The 22,509-nt window shown below is 49.4% G+C and overlaps 1 protein-coding gene across 1 annotated transcript in view; it reads left to right on the top strand.

Annotated features, from left to right (window-relative positions):
* The first annotated feature begins 403 nt into the window (after positions 1 to 403).
* Positions 404 to 22,509, top strand: part of PIGQ (phosphatidylinositol glycan anchor biosynthesis class Q) — a 39,483-nt gene continuing 17,377 nt past the window's right edge. Inside the window, exons 1-6 of the mRNA XM_069870158.1 lie at positions 404 to 425; positions 5,144 to 5,844; positions 12,331 to 12,462; positions 13,610 to 13,730; positions 19,372 to 19,498; positions 21,115 to 21,268. Coding sequence (XP_069726259.1) covers positions 5,171 to 5,844; positions 12,331 to 12,462; positions 13,610 to 13,730; positions 19,372 to 19,498; positions 21,115 to 21,268 — 1,208 coding nt within the window. The 5' untranslated portion in view covers positions 404 to 425; positions 5,144 to 5,170. The remainder of the gene's footprint in view (positions 426 to 5,143; positions 5,845 to 12,330; positions 12,463 to 13,609; positions 13,731 to 19,371; positions 19,499 to 21,114; positions 21,269 to 22,509) is intronic.

Here is a 22,509-nt window from a genome sequence, read left to right as displayed (position 1 = left end):
TTTGGGGTCCCAGGAAGGAAGGTGACTCCTATGACTTTGAGGATGGGGGAAAATGGGGTCCAGTGAGGAAAAGTGAGTCCCTGGCGTCTGGGGAACAACAGGGTCCCAGGAGGGAAGGCAATTCCTATAACTTTTGGGATGGGGAAGACTGGGGTCCCAGGATAAAGGCATTTGGGGATGGGAGACAACAGGGTCCCAGGAGGGAAGGTGGTCCCTGACCTATGGGGATGGGGACAAGGGAGTCCCAGGATAAAGGCAAAGAGCGTGGCAGGTGCCGGGCGGGAGGCGGGGCCCGTTCTCGCCCCAGCGCGCCGGGCGGAACGCGGGATCGCGGCTGCGGCGCCGGCCGAGCCCGCCCCGCTGCGCACCGGCAGCGGCTGCCCGGGGGCTCCGAGCCGGCGCGGACCCGGAGCGGCGAGAAGGCGGTGGGGTCTGCGGGGCTCCTGCCCCTGCTCCTTTCCCTGCTCCCGCCTCCTTCTCCAGCCCCTGCCTCGTCTCCTTTCATTTTCCCCGCCTCGTCTTCTGCCCTTCCCTCCCGCCTTATCTCGTCTCCTGCCCTCGCCCCCCGTCATCTCGTCTCCTGCCCTCGCCCCCCGTCATCTCGTCTCCTGCCCTCGCCCCTCATCCTCTCCTGCCCTCGCCCCTCATCATCTCCTGCTCCTTCTCCAGCCCCCTTTCTCGTGCCTCTTTTCCTGCTGCCCTCTCCTGACCCTTTTCCTAACCCAGCTCCTGACCCTTTCTCCTGCTGCAGCCCCTGCCCTTTCTCCTGCCCTCTGCTCCTGCCCCATCACCTTTCATTGTCCCCTTCTCCTGCCCCTGCCCTCCTGGTCCTTCTGCACCCCTTCTCCCTTTGCCTTCTCCTGCGCCCCTTCTCCCTTCGCCTTCTCCTGCCTCTGCTGCCCTGGAGGTGTTCAAGGCCAGGTTGGATGGGGCTTTGAGCCCCTGATCCAGTGGGAGGTGTCCCTGCTCTTGGCTGGGGGTTTGGAGCTGGATGGGCTTTGAGGTCCCTTCCAACACAAACAGTTCTGTGATTCTGTGACTCCCTGTCTCTGGGCCTAGGAGCCCTCAGCTCTGTGGAAATACTTCAGGATCCTCAGGCGTGGGTTTGTCAAGGGCTCAGCAATCTCGGCATGGCCGGTGGCAATGGGGCAGCCCATGTGGTGGGACCGGGGCCACATTCTACTCCTTGCCCTTGCCCCTCTGTCTAAAATTCTGCAGTGAATCGATTGTGGGCTCCTGTCTTCATTTGTTGGCTGCATTGATGAATTTTAGGCTGTGTCCTTTTCATTGTGTTGTTGCTGCGCCTGCGATCGTTACGTTGATGCTGTGTGGCATCTTGGGAGGGAAAGATGGAATATTCCAACAGAAATGGGTGCATTGGGAAGACTTGGCTGCATTATGAGCCCAGACTGAGCACATCGGTAGGCTATTTCTGTTAAAATTTGCAGCAGTGAAACAGTAGACTGTGATGACAGTTTTCCTGGGTGGAGAACTGATTGGATGACCGGGCCCAGAGAGTGGTGGAAAATGGAGTTAACACCACAGTGACACAGAAGTGGCCGATCGGCTGGTTTTCAGCAACTGAGATATTTCCTACTGCCTGAAAATTGCATCAGAGCCTCTGCCTTATCTGCTGCAGCCATAGGACCTAGGATGTGTTTGGGTGTCATTTGGCATAAGCTGTAGCCAAGGTAGTGAGCTGAATAAAACTAAGTTAATTTAAATGGTTGGGGAAGATATAAGAGGAAAAACTCACAAACTAGACAAGATAAGAGTGAGAAATGTTTCTTCTCTGTAGACAAGTTTTCTGAGATGACTGTGGCTAACTTTCAGAAACACTCAGTGAAAAATAAGAGTTTGAATTCCGAGTCGGTTGATAATTCCTCTCTGAAATATCCATGGGATGAACAAACTGTTAAGGAGAGCTGTGTAGGGACACCGGGAGTGTCATAATGATACTCTCGAGCAACTGCGACATCTCGAGGAAAAAGAAAAATAAAAATTAAACTTTAAAAAGTTATCTGTCCAGCATCACTGGTGGTAGCATTCGGTATTAAAATAGAAATGCTGAAAAACTTCATTCAAGTACTTATTTTCTTCATTTTTCTCAGGGTTCTTTAAAATATCAAGCTCAATTTCAGTTTATCTGGAGGGTTTGGTTATTGGAATGCATCACTTCTAAGGTTTTGGTCCTGTGATACTGCTAGGATGTCTTCGCTCTAGCTAAGTTTATATTATGTTAAGTAATTTCTGGGCATATATATGTGTGTTTTTATGTTCCCAATATGTTCGGTTTGTTATTTTTCCCTTTGGAGCTTCTGTATTCATATAAGTTATTTCTTTTCCCTGGGACTATGTCTGTGGGTCTTAGGTTAAAAAAAAACAAAAGAGAAGATCCTTTTCAAACCTAAAGGTAAATGATGGAGCAAATCTCTTCTCGCCTGGTAATGTTTCTTTAGCAGCCTGGGTCAGGCAAGGAGGTGGGAGAGGCAGTGCCGGGAAGACCAATTTGGCCAGTGTCCTCGGACAAACTGTGGTGTTAAAGAACAGCACAGTGTCGGGGATGGGATTTATGCCAGACTTTAAAGGCTGATCTAGCTAATTGTGTCTGTTAGCTGGTTTTCACCAAGCTTCTGCGTGGGTGTCAGGATCAGCTCTTCCAGGTGGGGTCTGTGTTCTTTGTTGCCTTCATGGTCTTCCCAAATACCTGCCCCAAACTGCCCAAGCCTGAACTATTTCAATAGTGTTGGAAAGTAAGCTCAGATGTCCTGGTTTTCAGCCTATTTGGGTGCAACAGTTGTTGAGCTTTGTCTGGTGAAGGATGATGTTTTTCAGTTGTGCTGCACATCCTTGGTCTTTCCCCTGCCTGATGTCCTGAAGTTTCACAGTCCCAAGGTGTCACCTCTGCTATTTTTCTACCCTTCCTTTCATGTATCCTTCTGCTTCCCTTCCCCTTCTGCTGGAGGCTTGCAGCCATTTGGAAAAAGACATTATCTGAGGTTCTTCTGAAATCCTGCTTCCTTACAGACTCTGAGGTTATCCCCGTGGTCAAGGCTGGGGAGATGGAGGTCCCTCTGTGGCCTCCGAATCTCACTGTGGGCCGAAGGGTCTGTGAGGAGGCAGGGAAGGCTGTGAACAGAATCCTCCGCAGCGCCCTTCCGCCTGTCTTAGGGTTGGTCCTGGGGTGAGCTATGCAGTAAAAGCAAAAATTCAGTCTCTGGCTCCTTGCAAACACAGCAGCTGTGGTGCTTTTCCTGCCCATGCGCCAAGGAGACCGGGCCTTGCTGCCTGGAGGGCCTGGCAGCTCATCCCTGAGCAGGCATTCCTGACCGCTGCGCTGGGCAGGGCTGTGGGGCTGGGAGCAGGTTCATCGTGCGCCTTTGAGCACGCCTCCTCCGTGCCGTAGCAAATTGCCAGGTGCTGAGATTTACTGGATCAGTTGTTCTGTCTTAAAAAGAGAAAAACAAAACTGTCAGGGATGTCCACGTTGCACATCCTCTCTGCATGTTATAAATACACTCTGTTGCTCTTTCCGACTGACTGGGTCCCTCGCAGAGGAGCCAGCCTTGGGGCCCTGCGGAGTTTTCACATCTCTAGCAAAACACTGAAGGACAGGAAAGGACAATGGGCGCCGGGTGCCGCCTGTTCTGTGCCTGTGCCCTCCTTAATGCAATTATATTTCTGTTGGAAACCCCCTCCTTACTGAAAGAGACGTTGTCAACTGCTGCAGAGCTCCGCTTTGTAAGAGATATTCAAAGCCATTGAGATGTTTTCTTAATGACATGAGAAAAATATTGTATCACAGAATCACAGAATGACCTGAGTTGGAAGGGACCCACAAGGATCATCAAGCCCAGCTCCTGTCCCTGCACAGGACACCCCAACATTCACTCTGTGGGGCTGAGGGCCTTGGCCAAACGCTTCTGGAACATTGTCATGCTTGGCACCATGACTGCATCCCTGGGAGCTGCTCCAGTGCTCCACCACCCTCTGGGGGAAGAGCCTTTTCCTAATGTCCAACCTAACCCTCCCCTGGCATCTTCCTGCCATTCCCACAGGTCCAGAGGGAAGAGCTCAGCACCTGCTCCTCCTCTTCCCCTTGTGAGGAAGCTGCAGAGTGTGATGAGGTCTCCCCTCAGTCTCGTCTTCTCCATGTTGAGCAGATCCAGTGACTTCAGCAGCTCCTCACGCTCTTCCCTTCTAAACACTTCCCCAGTTCCGTGCCCTCCTCTGGACACTCTCCAATAGCTTTAGATCCTTCTTATCCTGTGGTCCCAGAACTGCCCCCAGAGCTTGAGGTGGGGCTGTCACAGTGCGGAGCAGAGCAGGACAGTCCCCTCTTTCTCACAGCTGATGCTGCTGTGCTGGATGCACCCAGGACGTGGTTGCCTGGGCACTGCTGGCTCATGGCCAACTTGCTGTTGACCAGAACCCCCGGATCCTTTTCTGCAGGGCTGCTCTCCAGTGCTCTTTATTGTACATCAAAAGCACTGATGGAGCAGGGATGCTTCACCTTTTTAAGATCTTGTATCTAATGAATTAAAACTACTTCGTAAACTTCCATCGATTAATGGCTGTAGTCCCTTTTGGGAAAGTTGTCTCCGTTTCTAGATGAGGGAGTGAGACAGAGGAGATGAGTGATCTGACCAGGGTTGTGCCTCAAGGTTGTTGCAGAGCACGGCTCTGGGTTCCTGGATAATAAAGGAGGCTCTGAAGTTACCTAGCAGTGTAGCATAAGCCAGCATTTGACATTTGCCAGGAGATATTTGCCAGCAGCAAATGGAGTCCCTTCTCTAGGAAATGCTTACATGCATCCAGTGTCAGATCCAAGATCCAAGGCTGGATGGATTCCTGCTCTTGGCTGGTTCAACCAGCTGTGCCTCCCAGTGTACCATCATGAAACTCTGGTCCAGGACTGGGAAAGGGCTTTGCTGAGAAACTTCAGGCTCAACACCCCTCAGTTCAAAGACTGCAGGCTTTCAGGAACCTGCTAAATCCTCTGATAGAGATCCCTGTTTGTGGTATTATTGGGTTTCAGTGCCCAAACGTCTGGGCTGCGCTTTCTCACCAGTGACTTTAGTCAGCTTGAATTTCCCTTGCATGTGATTGCCAGTCTCAGTTCTGTTTCTGTGTTTATTGGCAGGTGTGCCGCACTTCCAGGATCGCTGCCATGGTGCTGAAGGTCTTCTTTCCATCCTGCTGTGCTTCAGCAGAAAGTGGCATTCTGATTGGCCGCTGGATCTCTGAACAGAACTCTGCTGTGATCCTTGCCGTGGTCCATTTCCCCTTTATTCCTGCCCAGGTGAAGCAGTATCTCAGTGAAGTCCAACGGGTGACCAAAGTCAGTGTTTCTGTGCTTGGCTCGTGGAGCAACAGCAAACAGGAGAAAGAAGAGAGTCTGAGTGAGTTCTTGAAAGATCTTGGGACGATATTCTCCCATGAGCCATGGATTCAGATAAGCAAAGAAGGTGACAGCAAATTCTGGAGCTGTTCTACCCTTCAGAAACACACTAGCAACCCTAAAGAGGAAGAAATCATCTTCATATACTATGACCAGTGCAAGGTCATGCTTTCCCATCTGCATCCCCCTTTGGATACGGCTGCCTCCACTGAGCACAAGGCTGACAACGCTTCCAAGCTCTCTGCCATCTTTGACACAGTTGCGAAGAGCAAGGTGTTGTTCATGACAGACCGGTATGATGAGGGGCCCATCAAGCTGACCCACTGGCAGTCAGATGGCGTCGAAGCCAGCATCATCGTGGAGCTGCTGAAACAGGCCTCTGTGCCTGCCTGCATGCTGCTGGCATTCCTGCTCTCACTGGTCTCTGGGGTCTGCAGTAGCAGGTAAGGGATGTGCCACCAGCCAGCTTATGTTTTGCGTGGAAATTGAATTAACGTTTAGGTGTTTGCAGGGTTCCTTCTCAACCTCAGTGCGAAATACAGTCGATACAAAATTGTTCTGTTTGAAACTGGCTGCTCAGAGCTGCTGTTAAAGTCTGGGGAGCACCATTGAAAACGGGAGGCTGAAGGGGGCTGACAGGTTTCCTGGGAAGCACTGCTCTCCTCCCCTCGTTTGCAGCAGGGGTAGCTCAGCCCCACTGCAGTTTCCTCACTGCTGAAATGTTGGGTTTCCAGCTCTGCTGTGGCTGAGGGAGTGCCAGGAGGATCTGCTTGGTGGCTCAGTAGGTGGGACTCCCTGCTCCCTCATCGCTGTGAACCCCACCACAGCTGTGAAATCTCAGCATTTAGTATGTCTGAATCTGTCATCTCTCTTAAGTCAGTGATGCTGCAACCTGGGGACCTCACAGCAGGTTGTAGGGAATGCTGGCCTACAGGAATCTGTGGTGAAACCCTGCTGTAACAACAGGACGGCTGAGCAGGATCCATCCAGTGCAACATGTGCAGGTACTTGCGCTGGAGAGGAATGCTGAGCAGATTTGAAGGGGAGAAGCTTGTGCGTATAAGTCTCAGTGCCACATCTGGTCAGCCTGCCTGGAGAGGGGACTGGGCTCAGGTTCCAGGCTGCAAGGGGACACTTTGATTGATGAAATTTGGATAACAGCCTCTACAGTATTCATGGATAAATCTTCTCAAGCCTAAGGGTATGGGGAACCAGAGCCTTTTAACAGGTTTCCAGTTATGCGATTCTGTCATAAAAAATTACAGTGAAACAACTCTTCATATACAAAGATTTTGTGAGCAGTTGGGTTACATGTGTTGGTACCTAAAGGGAAAACAGTCTGGTTTTGGACTGCTCCATTGGAAGAGATTTAGGATAAGACCCAAACCTGATGTAATCAGGGGCTACTGGTTCTTGGGGCTGCTCTGTAGACACTGACTATGCATTAATGGTTGTTAACAGTGACTTAATTAATGATTGTTAGTGGTAACTACACCAGGACTTCGTGGTTGGGTAAAAGGTTGAGGGTCAGCTCTGAAGGTCCTGTTTCTATCTGTGCATCCACTGTGTGTACCACTACCAACAAACAGGATGATCCAAACAGAGTGATCTTTTCCTTTCAGGTCCCAAGGCCAGGCTTGCCCACCTTGATCAGTGCTAGAACTCGGACCAGGCTCTGGGCCAGGTGAAGTCAAAGCCTTGCTGGTCTCCAGGAGGCCACAGTCTGAGCATCACTAGGGAGCTGTAGCTGTGCCTGGCAGGGTGGACACAGAGAGCTGCTACGTGGTTTATCAGCAGCTGCTCTGGTTTCAGCTTTGCCGAAGCCCCATGTGGGCGTTCCAAGCCAGAGGAGCAGCCAGAGCAGCAGGCCGCTGCAGGTACCAGCAGGCTTCTGGTGCACAAACCCAGGTTGAACTTGTTCTTAACCTTGTGAGTTAGGTACAGGCTTCTTTCTGCTTTGTTTATTCACCCGTAGTGTCAGCATGATAGTTACTTATCAAACAGGTGTTTTAAAACATCACTCTCAAAGAAGAGGGATTAGTACCTGGCTCCATAACAAACCTCCTGCTTGACCTTCTACATCATTTAATGTGATTTGGTTCAATGTAGCACATGGCATGTGGCACAGCCTCCCCTGTGTCAACATGCACCAGGCAGGGAGGGTTCAAGATGTCATGTGCAGGTGTCCATCCATTTCCCTTCTCCCTGTGCTGGGACAGGACATCCCATAAAATAACATTTAGCAGGTTTTGTCTCTTTCTGGTCACAGGAGTTCTTTCCTTCCCAGGTTTTTGTGATGTGAAAGGATAGGCAGCTTTGTAAAGCTAAAGAAAGGGATCAGCAATGTCCTCTCGGGTTGGGGGCTGGTTTGGCTGTGCCACTGTTGTGTGTTTGTGCAGGGGAGGCAGAGCAGCGGGGTTGGAGATCTCAGAGCTTGGGTGCTGACATCCACCCACAAAGTGCTCTCAAGTGCTGTACATCTCCAGTTCAGGCATTTCTTCAGCACCACCTTGTGCTGCGGGATGGTCGTTGCAGTTCTCTTCTGAGGGATTGGTGAGCAGGGTTTCCGTTTCCATCGCCACTGAAGGTTTCTCGTGTGCTGTTGGGGACTTCAGGATGGGTTAGTATTGATGCAATAAACTGTGCACTCCACAGTCCATTTACAAACACCACGAAGCCCAGTTCCTCATCCAGAAGGGAGCACTGGTCCTGCAGCTTCCAACAAGGAGCAAGAAGGCAACCAGGGGTTCTGGTCCACGGAGCTTTCACATTCATGTGAGATCCTGGTTTGGAAAGATTGCTTTTGATCCAATATCTGGAAAATTCAGTCTCACTTTTGAAAAAACTTGGATTGGAATATCAAGACTTAATCCTACAGGCTATATTAATTTATTGCTAAAGTCCCTTATGTTGGGAATACCCCAGAGATCTCCTGCTGCCTAATGACACAGCGTCACTGTTTTGGGTTTGGTGGGAGTTTTTTTGGTTGGTGTTCCATTGCACTTGTGAAAATCATTCCCTGTGCTGTCTGGTGAACAAATGAGAGTGTTTATGGCAGCACAGAGTCAGTAGAGGGGTAGGAGATCACACAAGGAGTGGTTTTGGCTTTCTTCCTCAGTACTCGTAGAGATGGGAGTTTCTACAGCACATGCTGTAACTGTTATTTTGAGCTTTTAACAGTATGTTTGTATTTCTATTTAACTCAGTTTGTGCATGGATTTATTTCCCAAAGGAAGTGCGTAAGTGGGATAGAGGTTGTCCTCTTGATGTGAAATGAGAAGAAAAGAGCCAGTCATGGTGCAGAGAAGCACAGACCTCTGATGTGTCCTCTGGGCCTGTCCTGTTCAAGGAGATGCATTTACCTGGCCTGGGGTGCTCCTGAAAATCACAGTGGCTTCTACAAGAGACTCCACAGACAGAACAGAGTGCAGCCTGTCCTTCCCTTTAGACACCAGGGGTGTCCGGTCAGTGGGTGACCACAACCTCACTGCCTCCAGTCTGGAGCAGCAGTGGGTGCTAAGAGACAGGCGTTGGTGGGAGAGGATGGGCAGATCATCAGCCCAGTGAGCGTTTAGCATGGGGCCCCAGAGCTGTTGCTTTGTGCTTGAACTGAGATGCTCTAGCAGCTGTTGGGTTGGCTGGTAATGTGTCACCTTCAATCGTCTGCATGTAACCACACAGGCAGAGCCCTTCTCCTGCCCCCTTCTTTGCATTCCAAGCATCCTTCTCTGCTCTAGCAAAGGTTTGCTGTACCAGGATTTGTAAACACCAGGCTAGGATGTAATTGAAAGAGAAAACTCAGTTGTGCTCATGCCTGGGTGACCCTGCAGACCCCGGTCTCTGTGGTCAGTGGCCATGCCATGGCCCCACGGCTCCCTGCCCTGCACGCTGCTTTCCTCTGACACTTCAGATATTGCCTCCCAACAAGGCAGCTGAGGAACCGTGCATTCCTGTCTCTCTGAGGTGGGAGGCTCTTAGTGAGGAGCTGAGTAACTCGGAGGGCTCACGTTAAGAAGAATAATTCACAGCACAGTGCCTGCGCAGCTGGAGTAGGAAAGGGGAGGGGAAGAGGGCACCTCAACACTCTGTTCTTTAAGCTGACAAACCTTTCATGAAGGATGGTTGAAAACGCTCAGGAGGCTGGGGGGAGGAAGGGGAGAGCAAGGAACCGAGCAGGGCTGTCGAAAGCCATACCCTTGCCATTTGGGTGCAGTGTATAAAGAGCAGGCAGAGCCTCATCCTGACCACCCTGGACAGTGCTAACGGCGCTCTGCTTCTGTCTGGCAGGCTGAAGAACTCCACATGAAATGTGGGACGGCACACAAACATTGCAGGGACATCTCCAGGCCATGCTCACTAATGATCCAAACAGCTGTACAATCTCAAAAACAAAGCAGGATCCCAGGGATAATTTTAGTGTTTGGAGTGAATGTAAACTGAAGGAACATGCCAGAGTGGCCAGAGAGAGTAAGTAAAGCAAGTGACTGATGGTGAACGTAGGCTCCTTGCCTTCAGTGAGACACAGGGAGACAATGCGACAATCGTGGACAACTTTTGTGTAGAGGAAGGGAGTGCTCCAAATTATGTCCACATGTCATGGTTTAGTCCCAAAATGGCCAATTCCAGCAGCTAAAACCAAGCAGTTGGTCTCTTCATTCCCTATGCACCCACTCCAAGTGAAAGGGGAGAGAGCAATGGGAGGAAAAAAACTTCTAGGTTGGAAACTAAAACTGAAGTTTTAATCAAGTAATAATACTACCACTAATAATGGTAAAAAGAAGGCAATAGTAAAATATATACAAATATATGAGATTGCGCCCCTGAATGACTACCACAAACACTACAGAGCAGACACAAGGGAAAGGGTCTGAGGCTGGGAGGGAGCTGGGCCTGGGAACTGGATTGAGGAATGCACAGGTCTGGGAGCAGGAGCAACCAGACAGATGAGGTCCTTGCTGGATGTTGGCCATTCCCAGAAGAGCGGGAGACCTCTCTCTTGATCTCTCAGTTTTATCCCAAGTATGACGTGTATGGGATGGAATCCTCTGGTGGTCGGTTGTCCTGTCCACCCCTCCCTACAGATGCGGCCTTTTTGCACCAGCTCAAGGATGGCCTTCGTTTCTCTAGGAATAAGTACAAGCAATGGCCTCTCTGCACACCACTGCCCCGTGTCATCACTGCTAGAGAGAACACTGTCTAAAAAAACCATGCAGTTAACTATCAGGAAATGAAGTTACTTAGACAAGACTGAGCTGAAGTTAGAAAACTAATGGTGCTTTAGCTCAAACCACACCACCACATCAGAATTTATTCCTCACAACAAACGTGGTGCTTGGTGTTGCTGCACCATTCTTGCGCCTTCTGTGACCGGTGTCATTTCAAACTACTCAAATCACCATTTTTCCTTTCTTTATAGGTTGTATGGCAACAAAAGTAACTCCCCCAAATAAATGAGCATCATCTAGTGCTTTTCATCTGAGCTGTAAAATAGAACCTCATAAGGTTCAGAAGGCCAAGTGCAAGGTCCTACACCTGGGTCGTGGCAATCCACAGTTTCAGTACGGGAAGGGGGATGATGTGATTGAGAGCAGCCCTGAGGAGAAGGGCTTGGGGTGGTGGTGGATAAGAAGATAAACATGAGCTGACAATGTGCTGTCATAGCCCAGAAGGCCAACTGTGTCCTGGGCTGCGGAAAAGCAGTGTGGCCAGTAGGTCAAGGGAGGGGATTCTGCCCGTCTACTCCTCTCTTGTGAGACCTCATCTGGAGTATTGTGTCCAGTTCTGGAATCCTCAACATAAGAAGGATATGGAACTATTGGAGCAGGTCCAGAGGAGGCTACGAGGATGGAGAACCTCCCATACGAGGACAGGCTGAGAGAATTTGTGTTGTTCAGCCTGGAGAAGAGACAGCTCTGAAGAGACCTTATAGAGACCTTCCAGTACTTGAAGGGGGCTACAAAAAAGGTGGGGAGGGACTATTTACAAAGGCTTGTAGTGATAGGATGAGAGGAAATGGCTTTAAGCTGGAGAGGGAGAGATTTAGACTAGACATAAGGAGTAATTTATTCACCATGAGGGTGGGGAGGCCCTGGAGCAGGTTGCCCAGGGAGGTTGTGGCTGCCCCATCCCTGGAGGTGTTCAAGGCCAGATTTGATGGGGCCTCGGGCAGCCTGATCCAGTGGGAGGTGTCCCTGCCCATGGCAGGGGGGTGGAACTAGATGATCTTTAAAGTCCCTTCCAACCCAAACTATTCCATGATTCTATGAATATTTTCTTCCTCCACGGGTATTAACTTTGAAACCTGATTCAATGCTAGATGTCCTGTTACCTGTGTAGTGGCGGTCGCCTGTGGTGAGACAATGGAGAGAAGATAGAAACAAAGAGCCTGAGAGAGGAATTTGGAAGTAATAAAGAGGAAAAGCATAAAAGGATTAAGTGGAAGAAAAGGAAAAGAAGGGGAAAAAGGGACAGAAAGACAGGAACTGCAGCCATTTGTTCTGCTCAACTCACACCAGCTAGAGATGTGTGTGCAGTGGTTTGGGCTGGCAAAGCAGTTGCACCCTTTTGTGTGTCACACTGAACACAGAACTGCTTTGGTTCCAGTCTCCTGGTGACTTAGAGTGGTGTGCAATCCCCACGATGTATCCCAAAGGCCAGGGTAGAATCAGGATTGCCTTCTGGCTTCTTTAGAAGAGCAAGACAGTGGGTTCTACAGAATGGAATTAAGAGGTCTTGATCTGGAAAGGCTACTTTAGTGCTGTTACCCTTTAGGAGAAGAGACAACATCTAATATTCTCTAGTAGATATGTTGACACTGTCACTGGTTGCATGACCTTAGCTTTATGTGGGACACTTTGCATGGGGTTTGTGTGCTGTACATCTCCTGTATGGCTAAAGCCAAAGGGGCTGTTCCCATGGTGTCTCCGCAGGGTGCTGAAGTTTTGGCCATTGTCTTTCCTATGGAGCAAACTCTCAACTTGTGAGCAGCTGGGACATCGCCTGCAGCACCTCCAGGTCATCAGCAGCCCCAAGAAGGCTCAAAACCAGACTCAACTGATGAGGTATGGAATACACATGAAGTAACGCGTGTCTTTGCTCAAGACCTGTCCTCTCTGGGGAGCCCAAACCACGGATCCTGTGCCTGCACAGCACTTCGGGGTGCTCACTGCACCCCCTCATGTCGCCTTCATTGCTATGCTCCCTGATATTTTGCAGATCCATTTATATTAACTATCCCTTTTGCCAGATATATGCCTTTCTCCCTAGTCTGGGGTATTGCCCACAGACAGCTCGTGCTGTGCCCTGGTGAGTAGTGCTTTGTTGCCACAGCTCCCACAAGCTCCTTGCTTTCCCATGTACTGCTGCTAACCAAAAACTGCAACTAATGTTCAGTGGCACTTTCCCTAAGAGCAGAGTGGTTTAAATGCTTCCCTCTTCCACTCAGTCTTCTGGGGAGGCTTTCTTGCAGTGATTACAGAGCAGAGACTCCAGCAGCAGCAGCAAAGTCAGTGTAACAAGAGAAGCAAACACGCAGCACAGTGCGTGGAGCAGGGAGAAATGAAGATCTGAGACAGATATTGAATGCCCTGTGGCCATTACACCGGGAGTCTTGTTCGCTGTGGTTCTCTGAACCTGCAGTAACAGACTCCCAGGGAACACTTAAAATAGATTAGCAGCTTTGAAGGCCAGGAGTAACTGTGATTGTTTAGTCTGATTTCCTGAATACTTCAGGTCATGGAGTTTCATTCAGATGCTCCAGCAGTGGGGGGCTGTTCAGCACCCTTTAGGGTATGTTTGTGTACCCAGAAACACCATTTATTACATTGACTGGTGGTTCAACTGAAGTGGAACTCTTGGAAAGCCATCCAATCTCCATGTGGATGCTCCAAATGCCAGTAAATCCCCCCTGAGTCTATATATGCACACTTCATCTAATGTTCCGCTTTCTAGCTTCAATCCAGCTTTTCACTCCCCTTACTCAGAAAGGGTTTGTCATGTGGCAGGCTCTGAGTGGCTCTGGTTTGGCCACAGAAGTAGTGGCACATCAGTGAAAGTCAAAAGATCTCTACACCGTGCCTCTTCAATGACTTGTCCTGGTGTCCCTGGGACATTAAAAATGCTGTGTAAGTGAAGCCAACGGTTGTCATTGAAACATTAAACACTGTCCTTCCTTTTGTCTAACACTCTTTCTCTTTATCCTGTATGCAGGAAAGCCAACATCTTTGTCTCTCTGCTGGTGGATGTGGCACTGGGGATACTGCTTATGTCCTGGCTGTACAGAAAGAACCGAATTGGACATCTTGCTGACACTCTCATCCCTGTGGCTGATGTAAGTCTGACCAAAGTAATTTCTTTCACCTGCTGTGGGTACCGATCAACTCTTGATGCCTGGGGTAGTTGTAGGGCCATACACACAGGGATTCTGGAAAGCGTCCTGTCTGAAGTCATGCTCTTATGTCCCCTCAAGAATGGTGAAATCTTCAATAGGCCTGCTCGAAAGGAACACAGCTCTGCTTTGTGTGTGCAGTGAGTAGTGATTCACTGTTTAACGTAAGGCTGCTCCAGCTCCTGAAGTAACAGTTATGGCTTGGACAGAGCCCTGCAGCTCTGTTGAGTAGTTATCGAGCCAGAACACTTTTATTCTGGAGTCAACAGGAAGCGTCCTCAAGTTGTTGCTATATGGGGCATTTGAGAGTGCAGGTGTGGGATTTCGTGAGGAAGTCCAAAGGCATTGGCGAGTTGGGCTACAGACACCTGGAATCCTGTCTAAGACCTCTGGGGTACAGATGGCAAACTAGGAAAGCTTGCAGTGTCCAGTGATTTTCCCAAACATAATTCCTCTTGCCCACTAAGACCCCTCAGCATCGGCATAAATTCATGAAGAACAACTATGACTCATACTGTCCTGCTTTTCTGGTGGCTCATTTGAGGTTCAGAACTCCAATATGTGTGTTCCGTGGCAGTGGGGAACATATAATGTACTCCAGAGGCTGGAGACCAGCCTGCTCGTCTGAGGTTAGGTCCATTTTAAGAGCTTCTGTGTCCTGGGAATACATGTGCAGCCAGCACTGAGCAGTGCCGTGCAGCTGCACAGCCTAATCCTTTCTCTGCCCACTTTCCTTTCTAGGAGAGAAGGTGGATCTTTCCATTGATTTCTTTCTAGCACCTGGAGAATGTCCTCTCTTTGCTCTTTAGCTTCTTGGTTGGGAGGAATTTTACTTGGATTAGAGAATTCCAGCAGCAAATTCTTTTTCCTACTTACCCTGTCTTTCTTGGAAAGGACTCACATTTCCCTTGATGATGGTCTGCTTGGTCCATGTTTAACCCTTTAACCATTACAAGCCATGGGGCTCTCATCATTCTGGTACATATTGTGCTTTCCGAAAGTGTGTATGGAGTGTCCAGCATATCTGTGGGTTGTGATTAGTGCTATTTTCGTTATCTTTCATAGTCAGACTTTTAAGGATTGTGTGTTTTAACGGTTGTTGCAGGCACTATTCAGCAGGAGGCAGGGTAGGAAGGACCACAATCCTTGCAGTACATGTGCTCTTGTGTTTGAGTTATACGGTGAAAATATTTCTCTGAGTCTCATTCCTGAGGCTTTTCCCTTACAGATAATCTAGCTGGAAAAGTTTAAGTTCTCTACACCTTTCCCTGTGGGATTACTCCAAGTGTCCAGCTCTCAGAAAAACTGATTTATTAACAAGTCTGCAAGGAAGTGGCTTTTGGCCCCGTTCCTGTTTGTACAGGTGGCTCCAAGCGGGGTACCATCTGCCCAGTGTCTTTGGCAGATGGGCGCTCTCTGTGCTCAAGGTGTACCCAATCCCAGCACCTCTCTGGGATACGCTTGCTTGTGAAAGTCGCTTGGTTTGTTCCTTTTTCAGTAATCCAGCTCATCTGTCACTCAGCTTACACACCATGGTGTCAGTTGTTTTCACCGTGTCTCCTGCATGTGTGGACGTCATTGCCATGCTGTCACCAGGAGCTGTTTACTTGCTTTCCTGGAACTGCAAACTCCTCCTGGTGTGAGTGGCCCAGCAGCCAGGCGGGGCCTTTCTTCTCTGCTTCTCCAAGTTTATCAGTTCAGGCCACTCACAACTCTTCTTACTTTCCAGCCTTACTTTCTTCTTTCAAGCATGTTAGATAGTGGATATAAAATCGTTTGGAGTCCTTTTCCTGCCTTCAGTGGGCATTGATTTGTATGCATTATGTGCAGGACTTAAAAAACGCAGCTCTGAGTGATCCCAAAATACACCGATGACTTCAGCATGTGGCATGCAAGCCAGCACCACTTCTTCTCTAGTATGACAGGAAAATCTCCCCTCAGCCATTCAGCAGTAGGTTTCCTCTTTGCTGCTGAGTGTCCATCTGGTATGCATTATCCCCATTGCTTGGCCTTTCTCGAGTGCTTCTGTGCTGCCAAGTGCAGTAACGCAAGCTTTCCCATGTACAGAACGAGCTGCTTTTCCTTCCCTAACAGTCCTCATTATTCTGCTTTTGATATGTGCCCCAGATTTGACGGTGACTTTGACCTTACATCTCTGCATCTATTAGGAAAGAGATGACACCAAGCTGAGTGGTGCAGTTGTCACACCAGAAGGATGGGATGTTATCCAGAGGGACCTGGAGAAGTGGGGCTGTGTGAACCTCATGAGGTTCAAGAAGGCCAAGTGCAAGGTCCTACACCTGGGTTGGGGCAATCTGCACTTTCAATACAGGCTGGGGGAATGATGTGATTGAGAGCAGCCCTGAGGAGAAGGTCTCGGGGTGCTGGTTGATGAGAAGCTAAACATGGGCAACATGTGCTTGCAGCACAGAAGGCCACCCATGCCCTGGGCTGCATCCAAAGCAGCGTGGCCAGCAGGGCGAGGGAGGGGATTCTGCCCCTCTGCTCCTCTCTCATGAGACCCCACCTGGAGCCCTGTGTCCAGTTCTGGAATCCTCAGCATAAGAAGGATGTAGAACTATTGGAGCAAGTCCAGAGGAGGCCATGGAGATGATCCGAGGGCTGGAGCACGTCCGGTGTGAGGCCAGGCTGAGAGAGTTGGAGTTGTACAGCGCAGAGAAGAGAAGGCTCTGGGGGCACCTTAGAGCAGCTTCCAGTACTGAAAGGGACTCCAGGAAAGCTGGGAAGGGAATTTTTCCAAGGAATGATAGGACAAGGGGGGAATGGCTTTAAATTGGAGGGGGGAAGATTTACATTAGACATTAGGAAGAAATTCTTCATGATGAGGGTGGGGAGGCCCTGGCCCGGGTTTCCCAGAGCAGTGGTGGCTGCCCCATCCCTGGAGGGGTTCAAGGCCAGATTGGATGGGGCTTGGAGCCCCTGATGCAGTGCGAGGTGTCCCTGTCCATGGCAGGGGTTGGAACTGGATGGGCTTTGAGGTCCCTTCCAACCCAACCCATTCTGTGATTATTTATTATAAAAATACATGCATAACCTTATTTTAACCTCATTGATTTATTTTTGGTCTTATATTGACAAAGTGACCTTATATAACGTATAACCTTAGTGGTTCGATTGATTGACTTTAATATTGACAGACTCATAGCTCTGTGGGGCCTGGATGCAGCGCTCATTTGTTTTCCAAGCAAACTTCCCTCTGGTAGAAAGCAGATGCAGGTAGGTTATTTTGGCTCTTGACAACTGCCAGGGTCACGAGCTCAGCCTGCTGACGTGGGATCAAGCCGCATTCCCTGGCCGTCATACGTCCTCCTCTGATATAATGGTTGGCAAATCAGCACTTAGCTGGCAATTGTTGACGAGGCACAAGACACTGCTGAGTGCAGCTCCCACGTTCCCAGCGTGATGCGCTGCACGGTGCTGACTGTAATAACAAGTTCCTTTGTCAGTAAAGGAGGCAGCTGTGATTCAGAGGCACCTAGGGAGGAACTGGCAAGTAGCTGTGCAGTGCGAAGGGCTGATTTTGGGAACACGCTTTCAAATCCAAGAATGGAAAATGTGAATAATCTTCTCTCTGTAGGTGCCCTCACAACTCCTACCCTCCTTCATCTCCATCCCACCAGGCTTCCCAATGCTCGTCCTTGGTTTTGCTTTTCACAAGACAGCCTTCTTTCTAAATTACCCGATTCAAAGTGGTACATGTATCTGTTGTAAAACGAAGAACTGCTTAGAAACCGTCTTATTTGTTTCTCCTTCACGTCTTTCATCCTTGCTGATGTCTCTCTTTCTTAAGCTGTAATCTCTCCGAAACAGTTAAATATTTATCATAGATTAGGCCTCCAAAAATGTTACTGGGGCTTAGAGATAACTGGATGTAAGATGCAGTTCAGTCATGTTCAGCTAATCCATAAACAAAGCCAGCATAGAGGACGCTTCCTGAGCAATATTCTTAGATTATTTGTAAAATAGTCTAAGTTAGAGTCTGAACAGCTGTGACAGACATGGGGAAAATGGCTAGTGGGGAGGACTTTGGCTTTGCTCACTGTGATGCGCACGAGGTGCTCCACCTGGGAAGCTCTCCCTGTGCTCCCCGGTGCCCTCCCACAGTGCACTGTGAGCCCTGCTCCGTCAGTGTCACATCACCATTCGACCCTCTGTGTTTGTAGACTAGAGGAGCAAGCCAGTAAAGACAGCACAATGAACTCCTCCAACCCCTGTTAGAGTTGGTCCTCAACTTGTAATGTCAGCACCTCATTATGAAACCCTTCCCATTCCCTGTATCTCATTGATAAACCCTGCCCACATCCCTTATTCGTGACTGCAGCAGGAGTACTGTGCTCCCGGTCACCTTTTCTCATTCTGCTTGTATTGATCAGTCCTAAAAACGTCTGGCTGGAAAACAACCTGCAAGGTTGTGCCCTAGGACTGTGTTTTGAAATGCCCTGCCCAGCTAAGGAGCAGCAGGCAAGGGCACCTTCCCCAAATGGAATTCAGGAGCTCCTCTGGGCCTGGCAGCCTCCAGAAGAACTCAGAGCTGGAGAACAGCCCAGCTGGAGGATGCTTTCAAGCATTTAAATATTTCATTGAAATCTCCAAATGCTTTTTCTGAGTTACGAAGCCAACGTTTTAAATATTAAACCTGGTCTATTTATAAAGTAGCAAACACTCCTCAGCCACAGAGGTGAGATCCGCGGGTTGAAATTCGTCCTGACTTGCAAAGAGGCAGAGGGAAAATGAATGAAATGAAAAGACAGTCCTTTTGGAGAAGTGGATGGAGCCCTTAATTTTGCTGCTGCTAGGCAGAAAGTAAACGTTTGCAAACTCATTTTGCAAGGAACCTGTTGGTTAGTAAATAAAATGTAATCATTCCTTGGAAATAATTTCCCCTTAGGGGAATTATCCATATGAATGATGGGGAAAGTAGGCTACAGTGTGTCAGCTTTGGGTAGCATGGCTGGATTCTTCTTCTAGGGCTGCAGAGATGATCCGAGGGCTGGAGCACGTCCTCTACGAGGACAGACTGAGAGAGTTGGGGTTGTTCAGCCTGGAGAAGAGAAGGTTGCGGGAGAACTTAAAGCAGCTTCTAGGGCTGAAAGGGGTTCCAGGAAACCTGGGGAGGGGCTAATGATCAGGGAGTGCGGGGACAGGATGAGGGGGAATGGTTTTCAACTGAAAGAAGGGAGATGGAGATGAGATCTTGGGAAGAAATGTTTTGCTGTGAGGGTGGGGAGGCCCTGGCCCAGGTTGGGCAGAGCAGTGGTGGCTGCCCCATCCCTGGAGGTGTTCAAGGCCAGGTTGGATGGGGCTTTGAGCCCCTGATGCAGTGAGAGGTATCCCTGCCCATGGCAGGGGAGTGGAACTCAATGAGCTTTGAGGTCCCTTCGGACCCAAACCATTCTGTGATTCTAGGATTTCTGATGTAACCAGCTCTCTGGGTGGGTTTTTCCCATTGGTTTGCAGGGTGTGGTGAGACCACTTGGTGGGAGGCAGCATGTGCAATGCCCTGGACCTCCTAGATGTGGTAGCAGGCTTTTATCTCAAGCGTGTTCCCTCCGTGTGTTTGCAGCGCGTCGCTGAAGAGCTCCAGAACCTGCTCCAGTGGCTGATGGGAGCGCCAGCTGGACTGAAAATGAACCGAGCTTTGGATCAGGTTTTGGGCCGCTTCTTTCTTTACCACATCCATCTTTGGATTAGTAAGTGCAATTGTTTAACTTTTCACGCTCCCTTTTCATCTCTTCCCTCCTGAGTGCTTAATGTTTGCCTAGAGGTGAATAACAAAGCTAAATGCACTACTGCAAGTACCAACTTGCCTGTGAGTCTTCCTGCTGTGGGAACACAAGCCAAAGTTGGATTCCCACACAAGGAAGTCATGCACATTAAATAAAGTGCTTATACTGATGCTCTGCAAGAAGTGCAGGTTAGGACAGAGCTTCCTTACTCGCTGCCATTAGCGGTGAGTGCTCAGGGGAAGGTTTTGGGCCTCACAGAGACTGTCAGAGGCTTCGTCGTGGAAGAGGCAGCTGACAGAACAGGGATGAGAAGCGTGCTCTTGGGGATGCAGATACCAACCCTATCTTGTCACTGACTCCAACATGGTGCAATTTTCTTATTTCAAGTCCCCCATTGTAGTAACACACCCTGGTTGTCCTTGATAATGTCCTGAGTACAGCCATGAGGGACATGAACTCCATAGTTCTTATACTGATTTACTTTGCTCAGCAATCAAATATGGTCTCCTTTGTGTGACCTTGCTCTGCTTTAGTGGTGAAAGAGACTGTGTGCCTCCACACAACTGTGTTTTACAAAAGCCGTACAGGATAGCTTTTGTGGAAATAAGAAGAAAAAGGGAATTGTTGCAATACAGGTTGATGTGTGCGGATAAAACTGTAATTAGGATCCTGGGCACAAATCATAGAATCATAGAATCACAGAATGGGTTGGGTCTGAAGGGACCTCGAAGCCCATCCAGTTCCACCCTCTGCCATGGGCAGGGACACCTCCCACTGGAGCAGGGGGCTCCAAGCCCCATCCAATCTGGCCTTGGACACTTCCAGGGATGGGGCAGCCACCACTGCTCTGGGCAACCTGGGCCAGGGCATCACCACCCTCATCATGAAGAATTTCTTCCTAATGCCTAATCTAAATCTTACCCCTTCCAATTTAAAGTCATTTCCCCTCATCCTGTCACTCCATGCCCTTGTAAAAAGTCCCTTTCCAGCTTTCCTGGAGCCCCTTTCAGTACTGGAAGCTGCTGTCAGGTCTCCCAGAGCCTTCTCTTCTCCGGGCTGAACAACCCCAACTCTCTCAGCCTGTCCTCATACAAGAGGTGCTCCAGCCCTCAGATCATACTTGTAGCCTCCTCTGAACCCATTCCAACAGTTCCATGTCCTTCTTATGTTGGGGATCCCAGAACTGGACACAGTTCTCCAGGTGAGGATCTCACGAGAGTGGAGCAGAGGGGCAAAATCTCCTCCCTGGCCCTGCTATTTATGCTTCTTTGGTTGCAGCCGAGGACACAGTTCTAGAAATCTAGAAAAGCAAAACACACATGTAGCAAGGTCACCGCTCTGTTCAATTTGAGTGTGTCCTACCCTTCATCACAAAGCTGGACAGAAGCCTTTGGGGAAAACAGTTTTTGTTGGCCCTCCTAAAGAGCAGGTGGCATTTGAAGGAGTTTTCCAGTTTTGCTTCTGTGATGAAGCTGTGATTTCTGGAGCAATGTTCTGGGTGGGGAGAATCAGTCTGTTGAGAATGTCAACAGGAAGATGTCTCCTGTTGTCAGATGCTGACCCTTTGCAATGTTCACTAGGCTACATCCACCTGCTGTCCCCGTTCATTGAGATGATCCTTTGGTACGTCGGTCTTTCAGCCTGCCTGGGCCTCACTGTGGCTCTCTGCATCCTCTCCGACATCATTGCACTTCTGACCTTCCACATCTACTGCTTCTACGTGTACGGAGCCAGGTGAGTTGATCTCTCTTGGTTGTGTGTGGGGTATGTTTGTAGACAAGGGCCACTAGGTACTTTGGTAGGACACAGCTTTACTTTGTGGAGCATTCAGTGCTGGTGTAGTGCTGTTGAATTCACAGTTTAGCCAGTAGTTAATTTATTGCATTCTTTTATGCACTTAGAAGTGATGGCCAGAGAAAGGCAAGCAACCTTAAATATTTATTGTGGCAGTGACCTGGAAAAATAAAATTATGTGGCAGGTAGAGGACAAGAAGGCAGAAGACAAGAAAGCAGTTCATCCTTTCACTTCAATTCAGCCTTATAGTAGTCTCTTCCATTACACCCTAGTCAGTAGTTTTGAGAGGAGCTGGAGGATCATAGAATCATAGAATAACCAGGTTGGAAGAGACCCACCGGATCATCGAGTCCAACCATTCCTATCCTAGACCATTCCCCTTAGCACCTTGTCCACCCGTGCCTTAAACCCCTCCAGGGAAGGTGACTCAACCCCCTCCCTGGGCAGCCTCTGCCAGTGCCCAATGACCCTTTCCAGGAAAATTTTTTTCCTAATGTCCAGTCTGAACCTCTCCTGGTGGAGCTGGAGGCCATTTCCTCTCATCCTGTCTCCTGTCACTTGGGAGAAGAGGCTAGCTCCCTCCTCTCCACAACCTCCTTTCAGGTAGCGGAGAAGGAAAGGGGAGCCCTTGTACTTCTGGAGAAGCTCCCGTGCCCCTGCCTCTGCTCTGCTTTAGGGGTTCTGGTCTGCACTGCGGAGCGCAGATGGCAGGGTTGGGGTTACAGCATGGCTGTGACACCCTCGTAGTGTTACTGTCTGGAGCTACTGGAGAGCTCCACAGCCTGAGAGCCAGGCAGAGGCTCCGAGGGAGCATGTGGGAGTGCAGGGGGCGTTGGGCACATCCAGGGCATGGCAGGCTTCCTGCGCAAATGGTGCCACCAGCATGCTCTGTTCCTGCCCTCGGTTAACACGTGCTGCAGCAGGCTGCTGAGAGTGGCTGCTCTTCTGAGGAGATGAGAGACAAGATGATAAATAAAGAACTTTTGGCTTATAAAGTTCAGAACGGTTACCTTTCCTCCCCGAGCTGTGAGCAGAGGACTCTGCACTGCAGACGGTGGAAGGAATAGTGGAACTGCAGTTATGGTAGTTTAGGGAATGGTTAGAAATATTGAGATATGATTTGTGAATGGTGTCAGTTGTGAGGATGGAACTTACACCCCAAATCAGTGCTGTCAGTAAC

This window comes from Phaenicophaeus curvirostris, chromosome 16 (assembly GCF_032191515.1).
Source record: "Phaenicophaeus curvirostris isolate KB17595 chromosome 16, BPBGC_Pcur_1.0, whole genome shotgun sequence".
NCBI lineage: Eukaryota > Metazoa > Chordata > Aves > Cuculiformes > Cuculidae > Phaenicophaeus > Phaenicophaeus curvirostris.
The sequence above is the reverse complement of the archived record's forward strand: the minus strand, read 5'-3'. Positions and strand labels throughout refer to the sequence as shown.